The following is a 10095-nucleotide window of genomic DNA, read 5'->3' on the forward strand; positions in this document are numbered from 1 at the left end:
CATATATTCCACCGAAATATTAAAGATGAGATCTTGAGAATGGTTAATGGCTACATTTGAATGGATATTCAGTCACTCCAGCAAATGCCAAAACTTGTTCTTTGTTCCTCTTGCCATCCTGCATAACATAAAATTGCTGAGCTTTTTCTTGGTTTATAAGCATAATGGATTCTTAGTGTTTGTGGGATTAAACATGCAAACTATCATTTGTTATATAATAAAGTACCGTTTCTATGAGCACTAGTCCAGCTTAAATCGTTTATTACTTAACTCATCTGCCATAAATAAAGCCTCGTCTAGTCCCTTCGCTCGACAAAGAGCTCTAATGACCAACAAATAGCTAAGTGGAACTGAAAAGCCACTACTGAGCAGATGTTCCTTTCATTTTCGAGCATCTGATACTTTACCTAGTTCACAGAAACAATTAAGATAAACCTCAGCTAGTTCCTTATTTGGGACATGTCCAACATTTATCATATCATTGAAGATTTTGATTGCTTCATCTATCTTCTGCCCCTTCTTTCCGCAGAGACATATTACCAAATATTTGTATGCATTACTACTAGGTATAAACCCACTAGCTGCCATCTCTTCGAATTTCTTTAGTGCAATCTCGGTTAAACCTGCTTGAGCATGCTGAATTATCATAATAGTCCATGTTTCCGAAGTTATCAAGCTGCCACTTCTTCTCATCTCATTATAGAGATTTCTCATGTGCTTAAAACCTTTCGATGATCCCGATATTTTTATGGCCATGTTATAGGTTTCTGTTGTATGGTTGTAACAAGATTTCTGACCTACCCATGAGAAGAAACTCAACGTTGCATTGCCGTATCGTGGGCAATCACGAAAAACATCGAGAAACAAGTCCAGGTGTAATCTCAAACTCTGCATTTTTCTAATGCTTCTTCCATTGACCTCCATTCTATGGAAGATGACAAAATCTTACATATGACTTGAAAATCTTGATCACTATAATCTTTTCTCAGAGGTTCCAAACATACATCAACCCTCTTTGGGTTTATGTGGTTAATTTATAGATGGTGATTGAGTTATGCCGGTTCACTTAGATTGAGAACAGTTTGGGTCCATTAGAGAATGTTCCTTTCAGGCATTTTGTCGAACACCTCATGAGCTATGTTGGTATCACCGTACTTCCCTTACACATTTACAATAATAACATCAACTCCAAAACCCATCTTCACCACAACTACATGGATTTGGCATATACTTTGAATAGTAATTTATACTTTTGATAATACCTTATAATTTGAACAGTAACTCATAGTTTGAAATGTGCCCTAGGATCTCTGAAACTCTTTGCCATCCGGAAGAAATTGATGAAGAAATCTGTTGGTAACGATGGTGGAGCTCGATTTCTAGCAATAAGGGGAGAGATGATGATGACGGGAGGAAGGTAATGATTTAGTGAAGATGAAGAAAATAAAGAAGAAGAAGTAGATGAGAGGAAGATAACCGACTGAATTTAGAGAGAAAGCAGGAGAGATTCAGTTGCGTTATTAGATTTCGGGAAAAGAACGAGGGGTAATTTTCGAAATTGTTAAATACAAAATGACCTGATTAGTAATTTTTTATATTATTTTAAACCTTACATGTCATTGCTCATACTATTTTGGTAAGTTCTAGTTAATTGAAAGAGTTACTTGCTTTTTTGATTATTATGATAATATTTTGAACCCAATTAGTCATTTTCTCTATTAATAACTTCAGTATTCATATTCTAACTACTATGAACTCAGCCATATATATATATAGAAATATAGAAACTCCTAAATTATTTAGAAACTCTAAAATATAGAAACTCCTAAATTACTTAGAAACTCTAAAATATAGAAACTCCTAATACTAAATAACTATAGAATATCTTTCAAAATATAGAAACTCCTAATTATAAATATAGAGAATATCTTTCTCTATCAGACTGGTCCGATTTACATGGGAGACTGTCGAATTTTAGTCTCGGTTGTGAATTGTTGGTGCGTGCTCGTGCCTATTTTTTGCCTTTTTGGGCATGGGGCATCACACAAACATCCTCCACAACAGTGATAGGAAAAGAAAAGAAAGTGTATTACCAAGCAATGACTTGAGTAAACCTTCTGGTAAGAGTTTTTTAATGAGTAAGATAGTTGAATGAATTGATCTACATAACTCTAAAGGATTTCTTGATAGACACGAGATTTCCCTCATTCTCTGACGAAAAAAGCTGAGCAACTTTAGCTTCAAAAGTATAGTAGTTAGAATGTGAAATTGCTTATCAGCCTCCTTAGAGCAAGAAAAGAAGTACTTATCCTTGTAGTCTTTACATGAAGTCGTGGCGGTAACAAAAACACGCCACTTTGCATGATTGCATCCAAGTAATACAAAAAGAATTCTCTCTCTAACTTTACATAGTAGAGTTGAGTGAAAACATAAAGGTTGGAGATGAGTGGAGCCCCACTTTACCAACTACAAAGAAACTAATGATGAACCCTATAGAATTAGGGTTAAGCTGACAAGGTAACACCCGAAGTGCCTCTATAAAGAAAGAAAGAAAGAAAGAAAGAAAGAAGAGGGAAACAAAACCCTGCTTTCAGAAAGCCAACATAAAATATAATGGTCTGAATTCCTGAAAATTTGTTGTGCAGATGAAGGACAAAATAGTTTAATATCTTCAGCGATGGGGAACTCTGACCGCAACAAAAAAGATCCTCACTGGCCGGTGATAATGCGAGCTTGTTCTCTATGGTTTTAAGCCCAAAAAATAACCTCCATTGTATAAAAAATGGGATCCAAGATAGTAGACAAAACAACAATAAGAGATTCAGTTGGAGAAAAGGGCAAATGGAGGAAACTCAACAGATGAAGAAGATTAAGAGGGAGGAGTTGGAGTAAAAATAGGGGGTCGGAGGATGTACAATGGACAAAACACGAAGGAGCCCCGAGAATAGTAAGGCAGGAATGCATAAGGCAGTCGTACTTCAGAAGACTTAGACGAGCTTCCTGTTTCCGATGATACCTACAAGAAGCAGGCAGACGCTGAGATCGTTTACGAAATTGAGAAGGGCGAAGAATAACAAAGCGGCTACGATGGAAGTCGAGGCTTGTCCACTGGAGTTCGAAGAAGGGACTGAGAAGAATTAAAAAGCCAATACAGCGACCAAAGATACCGGATGTAAAACACATGAGGGAAGAAATTTTGCAACTCCGTGAAGAAACATTTGGGGATTAAGAAAGAGAACTAATAACATGGCAGGAGATTAGCCGTAATGATGAGGCATGATCTCAAAAGTTCAAATGGCTCTTGGAAATAGAGCACGTGGAGGAAATATGTGATTTCAAGGTTAGTGATATATCGTGGGATCAAGACTTGTTTTTAAAAGTTAGTGTGCATCTAGTAAAAGCATATAATGTCAGCCATGATCTCCAAGCTCTGAACCCAGCAACACTGACCTGATGGTCAGCTTTGAGGAGGACTAGCGAAGACATGAAGGGACAACATAGTAAAGCTCGACCTACAACTCCAATTCAGGTGCTCATTTAACAATTCAAAATATTGATTTTATAAAGTTGCTTATTTAATCCAGACAGGAACAAAAAACCAATGAATTCTTTTACTTCTTAGTCTTTCACCTTGAACTAAAGAGCGAGAGGACTCGTGTTGAGCCAAATATTGGTCAACTTTGACCAAGTGAAGAAGTCTATATTGACCAAAATACGAGAGGGACGACTCTCACCAAAGTCACAAGGGAAGTGGATCCAAAAGAATCTTGACACCTGTGCCCTGACTTCGGAGGTCGGCCTGAGTTTCCTAGGCACTTTAAACCAAGCTCCGAGTCATAAGCAAGAAAGACCAGGCTAGTTCTTGTAAGAGCTCTACTTTGGGTCATTACACAGTAAGGGAGGTCTGCGGAAATCGACCTGGCACCTTGAGCCCCGTATTGTCTTGTGGCAAGGGGATGTGGATTCGAGCTATGATTTACCCAACCTGAGCCGGGGCTATTCAACAAAAAATCCAAGATGTTCAGAGCTACGCGCAAGTCTTTCTCGAAATCCAAGATGTTCAGAGCTATTCAACAAAAATCCAAATATGTCGATGGAAAAAAAGACGTGACATATTAAAAAAAATTGTTGAAATCAACATATTACAATTTAGGTGAAAAGAGATTATCTCTCTTTGTGAAGGTTATTCAACCACGAGTGACTTTTATTTGCTTGGATTTGTCTTCTGTGACTATGCCATTTTCACACTTTCTCTCTCAAGAGAATTAGTGATTAAAAAACAAAGAACAAAAATGAAATTAATCTAAAATTTCTTGACCAGCGAAGAATTTATTTGTAAAATAGTTCCTCTGAGAGCAACGGCTAAAATGTAGTTCACTTTTGTCTTTTCTTTTCTTGTGAAAAGACAAAAGTGTAGTTCTCCATATAAGATTCTTAATTTTTTGTATTGTCCTCATTTTTTTTTTTTTGAAGAGAGTGCCCACTGATACCCTTAACTACAATTAATATCTAGATTCATAGACTTCCTCGAATTCCAAAGTCGTTGCGACCGATGAAGACATCCCCATTTCGCCAATTTGTCTGCTATCAGATTTAGATTTCTCGACACATAGGTGAATTTAGTACCCTTGAATGTAGAGATAGTTGCTCCAAAATTGAGCAACAGTTTTCCAGTTTGCCAATCGATCGCCCGTCCCTTGTTGTTGAGATGATTAATAAGATTGAGGTTGTCACTTTCGATGTGGATATATTCGATCTTAGCATCAGCTGCCCATTGAATCGCATTCAGCATTTTTATTTGTCTATATACTGAATAAATATTATTGATCGTCTTATTTGAGTTACTTGACATTGACTGTGTTGACCATCTTTTATAGTATTGTTACAATTATTGTCTTTCATCAATGCTTCTTGGCCCGACAAAAAGAGGTCTGAATGACCCGACAAGACCAAATTTGCACACGACATCAATCATTCAACTTTGTCAAAATCAACATGACATTAGTAATTTAACCTTGTCCGACTATTCGAGACATTTTTTTTTCTAGTGTCTTTAGTACCAACAAAAAGAATTAGTGGAGTGTCTTCAATTGGGGATCTTAGGAAGAGGATGGAGAGAAGTTCTATGTGATCCTACCATCTAAAATCTAAATCCGTTTCAAACCAAAAGAACTCTAATTTCAGTGACTCATGAGAAAATAATTTCTTATCTTTAACTCTCCCATAACCTCTCGGAGGTAGATTACCTTTGTACAACTCCTTTGTACACCAGGATAGAACCTCCTCCACTGACGACCACCATTTGTGGACTCATAAACGAGCCTAGTGGACCAACATGTCAAGCCAGCAACAAGCCCGGGCTAACCGTGTCGAGTCTGCAACAGGTTTTGTTACAGGCTCGGGCAGGCCTTTGGTAGCTTGACACACTTATTTCTTTACACCATTTCAGCCACAAAATAGCAGAAAATGAAGACAGTAATTCACACTCAGTGTGCACATAAATATATAATAACATTCATTCATCAGTCTGTCCTCGTCAAAAGTCAGGACTTACCCTTCACCTCTCCAGAATAATGGAGGTCTTCTTCAACACAACCTGCTCAAGAATATCAAGAAAGAGGAAAAACAAAAGCTGCAGAAAGATACAAATATCGCGAAAGAGCCTGACTAGAGAGCATAATAACAAGTCCACCGTCGTTAAATTAAAGATCATCATTCAACAAACTAAACACCGAAAAGAACACTTTTGATAATTCAAAAACAAAGGAAAACATTCCAATTCTTGGTCTAATCCCAATTTATTTTGAAGAAACCGAACAGTATAGATATCAAAAACGAGGTGCATAAGATGGATAATATCAAATAGAAGTCTAGAAGAAAACCCAAAACATAAAGTTAATCGTCATAAATCTTCATCACCAAATTTGATAAGAAGATAAAAATGTCACCGACCGGAATTCACATGAAGGTAAACTCTATCAAGCGTGAAGAGGCTATCTGAAATGTTAGTAGCTTTTGGCGAAAATTCCTTATCACGCGAGGAGTGGTTTCTGGACATTCCCAATTTATCATAATAACAACTTCATTCAAGACTGAGGCCTTCTTGAATAATATTTCGAAAAACTTCAATTCATTATTACGTCCTTCAACTCCTACAATCGTGACAACCTTGAGGTGATGCAGCATGAATGGGCTCGACGCCACTTCTTCGAGATGATTCATTGCATCCGATCCTAACTGAACAATGTCGCAAATGATTGTCATTAACTAAAAGTTAGCATCTGAAACTGTTCATCAAGTTAGGAAAAAAGAAGAAAGAAAAAGAATTAACAACAATACAGAGCTGGTGATACTGACCAGATTATGGCGATACATTGGACGGTCTACAGAATCCTGCACAATGAGCAAAATTTAGCGTTTAAAGAAGGCAATAACTATATTCATTTTGAGAGTAGAAAATTGTAGATGAGAAGCTGTAAATAAACTAACAGAAAGCATGGGTAGAAAAAGAAAACTAAGGCTACCAATTATTACCGTATGCATTCGCACGAAAAGTGTTTCTACATTAGGAGCTGTCTTCAACAAGTATGTCACTGCAAATAAGCAACCTCTTGAAAAAGACGTCTTCATCCCTAACCTTTTAAGGTTATTCATTCGAAGTCCACAATTTTGTACTAAACGAGGAGTTGCTGACAAAACCTTAGTGCACAAACGAGGTAAATAGTAAGATATTTTTTTAACACAACTATTTATAAAGTATATACAACTAATTTGTTTTAGGTAGTAAAAAAGAAAACATCCATACCACAAGAACCATGGGCTCAAGAACTAAATCCATCACATTTTGAAGTCCTCGCAACAAGTTCATTATAAAATGAGCACAACTTTCTTTAATGAGTACAGAATGATATGCGTGCGCCAATTCATTCATCAGTGGAGTAACATGTGAGACACTTCTTAGTATTCCAGAATAATCCTTTATATCCACATAAGCAGTTTCAAGAGAAGAAAGGTTCTCTAAAACATAATTGTGCCACATGTAACCACTGCAGGAGAAGGATTTGAGATTCGGAGCATACAATTTGAGACAACTGATTCTACTATCACCCAATAGAAGTATATAATCCTTCAATACAAATAGCTTTAGTGACAAAGAAGATATATTGCTGACATTCAGAGTGCAATTCTTTATGATTAATGTCTCCATAACTGGACAACTTGAATCCAGCTCACTAAACAATTTCCTATCGCTAACTGAAAGCGAATTAAGCTCTAAGCGCTCGAGCTTCGGTAAATCAATTACATCAGGTAGAGAAATCATTGATTCCTCCCTACTACCCAAGTTCAAGTCCATCGTCTTCAATGACTTACAGGTAAAGACACAGGGATGGAGCTCAAAGGTATGATGCCCCTTAACAGAAATATGAATAACTAGCTCTTGTAAGTTGAATTCCAAAGCCATACGAACCCACGCATTAATATGATTTTTAATACCAGAGTCATGCTCATGGTTGTCATTCCAATTAAGATGGAACCTTTCTATATCACACTGACGTAACATGAGCACCTTGCCAACAAATTTAACGAAGGCATCACAACCACATTCAGTCTCCGAACTGAATTCGTTTATGTCAAGCTTAATAATAGGGAGTCGTCTCCAAAGATGCATCCATCTTTTTGACAAAATGCAGGTCTGCACTGCATTTTTGATGCCAATACAAGAGAGTATACGATGAATGAGGGGATCATGTAACTTGCTGAGTCTATCCTCGCCCAGACAAACAGGTGAGTCTCTTCTATCCATGGAGTTGTTGTTGCAAAATTCTGATTCAATGAATAAGTGTTAATAATCTCAGATTGATTGCTGGTAATAAATAAAAGATAGAACTCAAATATGCAATCAATAAAGAACAGATTTGCCAAGTTCACATCGCATAAATATCTATACGACGTAAATCAGAAGATGGTAAATAAACCAAGTAAGAATTGATTGTCAAATTTTACAATTTAAATCAATCTTTGAAATCTGATATAAATCTCATTTGAAGGGGAACCTACGATTGTGTGTTGTATCAAAAGATATTCGATTTCAGTTGATTCAACTCCCACCACGGTCAAGCCTAACTAGATTTAGGTCGAAGAATATCCATTAAAGGTCTAGGATATTTGGAAATTAAATAAGGTATTATGCTTGAAAACTTACTACTTAGATTCTTGGTAGATATAAAAAAAAATTTGGTGCTTTTGGCTTGTCGAAAGTAAAATTACTAAATGTCATAGAAGCACACGGAAAAGCAATTCATAATTCAACACACATTGCCAAGTAGTACTTTGAAATCCTCACAAAAGGTGAAGGGTTTAAAAATCATTTATCTGCATAGCATAATCTCAATCCTGAATCATGTTAGCCTGGGAGAGAGAGAGAGAGAGAGAGACCTAATATGCAGAATTCTGGTGATAATGGTGCAATCCCGAGGAAGTTGATTGAGAGCTCCGCCGCTAAAGAACGATTTTGCAAGGGGAGAATATTAGAAACCTTCGTTAATAGAATTAAGAGTAAAGGAGGGCAAAACCCTAGCTAAAGATCCCCTTAAATATGGCAAAAAATCGTCATTAGTCTGAATGTAATGACATTCCAACATTTTATGATTCGGTTAAAAATTCTGTCATTGATACATACAAAACATATATGGAATTTGGTTTAATTTGCTAAATATACTAAGATAGCCTAGTGGTAATACTTCACATAACCAAGTCATATATTAGAGCATAAGAAATATAGGATACTTTTGATAACTTTAACATGATCATGGGTCCAATAAGGTAGATTGGAACTTAATTTGCTTGCTCAGTTAGTACATTTTCCCATCTTCATATTTTTAACAAGATTAAAAAGACCAAAGTGATGAAGAAAACGTCTTGACTCTTACCGAAGATATGATTCGTTCCAAAATCCAGAAACCCAGTCATTTGAGAACTTGTTGATGTGTACCTTTTTTTTTTGTTGAAGATGTTAATGTATATCTAGAACTCAAAGATAGTGAGCTTCTTCTTCCCCACCTCTTGGGTTTGATAAGTAACCTAAAAGACTCCAATCTGATGCAACAAAAGGACTGAATATATAATTAAAAGGTAAAAAAAAACAAATTAATTAGTACAAAAATTGTAAAGAATGGCAGATAAAACCTGGCATCTAATAGTGTTGCAGATTTCTTGTAATAACCTAAAGGATGATTATTAGTCTGAAGGAACGAGAGAGAGTTACCTCGGGTATGCGAGTCTAGTGGGTCAAAGGTGTCATTGATTATGTAAAGCTCGCAAAGGATGACTCAGAGGCCTAAACTCATTTTGCTTCTATCACCATATCTCTTGTATGACACACTATAATATATGAGTCGTAAAAGCAAACGATAGCACTCTCATCTCAAAATTGATGGCTGACAACGAATTAGCATATCTTAACTTCTGTCTGTCCATCTATACCGAATTGGCTTTTCTTAAAGAATGACTATATACTCTATAACGAAGTGCTAAAAGATAAACGCAAAAAAGTTATTAATCGAATTCACTCAGCATTACAATCATTGATTTCAGAACTGTCAAATACGCAACAAGACCTAAAATTTGGAATGTCTTGAGAAAGGAATCATCTGGTAGTCTTCTGAGTCATCCTTAATTCAAGAACACGTTTATTTCCACCCAATAGTTGACATTTGTCTCACATCAAGATATAGAGTTAAGAGAAAGGGGTAGTAAAAGTATAAAAGTTATCCTTAAAACCATGGAAATTTAGATTTTAGAGATCGTCCAATATTTTGGTTGCTACGACAAAACCTTCCTAAATAATACAACTTTATTTTTTCGAAGATTCATTATATTCATTATGTCATGTGGTATAGATATATTCCAGAATGAAATAAGCACATATACCATGAAACATCATAACATAAATTTTAAAATAGAAATATCTTGTAAAGGTTGGTCATTTATAACATGATTAGATATATGGAGAGCTAGTAATCTAACTTAACATTCGAGGGCATGCTTCACTAGTGTCGGCAGGACCCAATGTAACTACCTCCTCCCTTGGCTTCT

General features: G+C 36.2%; 1 protein-coding gene and 1 pseudogene across 1 annotated transcript; both read right to left on the minus strand.

Annotated features, from left to right (window-relative positions):
• Positions 1-381: 381 nt before the first annotated feature.
• LOC147548697 (putative pentatricopeptide repeat-containing protein At5g06400, mitochondrial pseudogene) lies at positions 382-924 on the minus strand (annotated as a pseudogene).
• Positions 925-5958: 5034 nt separating this feature from the next.
• Positions 5959-7804, minus strand: LOC147548698 (F-box protein At4g09920-like). The gene is made up of 3 exons (XM_086668102.1): positions 6944-7804; positions 6358-6393; positions 5959-6237 (listed from the first exon to the last, which is right to left on the minus strand). Exons 1-3 carry the CDS (start codon positions 7802-7804, stop codon positions 5959-5961), a joined length of 1176 nt encoding a protein of 391 aa, XP_086524228.1.
• Positions 7805-10095: the final 2291 nt, after the last annotated feature.

This window comes from Eschscholzia californica, unplaced genomic scaffold (assembly GCF_041429995.1).
Source record: "Eschscholzia californica isolate CP2 unplaced genomic scaffold, dmEscCali1.0.p SCAF_3, whole genome shotgun sequence".
In the NCBI taxonomy this organism is placed as follows: Eukaryota; Viridiplantae; Streptophyta; class Magnoliopsida; order Ranunculales; family Papaveraceae; genus Eschscholzia; species Eschscholzia californica.

Bases quoted from the DNA above. Each gene is read 5' to 3' on its own strand.
- LOC147548698 (XM_086668102.1), bottom strand. From the start codon at position 7,804: ATGGATAGAAGAGACTCACCTGTTTGTCTGGGCGAGGATAGACTCAGC. The intron at 6,394-6,943 runs GTTACTCCACTG...CTCATTGTGCAG, and splicing joins TACTAAGAAGTGTCTCACAT to GATTCTGTAGACCGTCCAAT. The intron at 6,238-6,357 runs GTCAGTATCACC...GACATTGTTCAG, and splicing joins CAATGTATCGCCATAATCTG to TTAGGATCGGATGCAATGAA.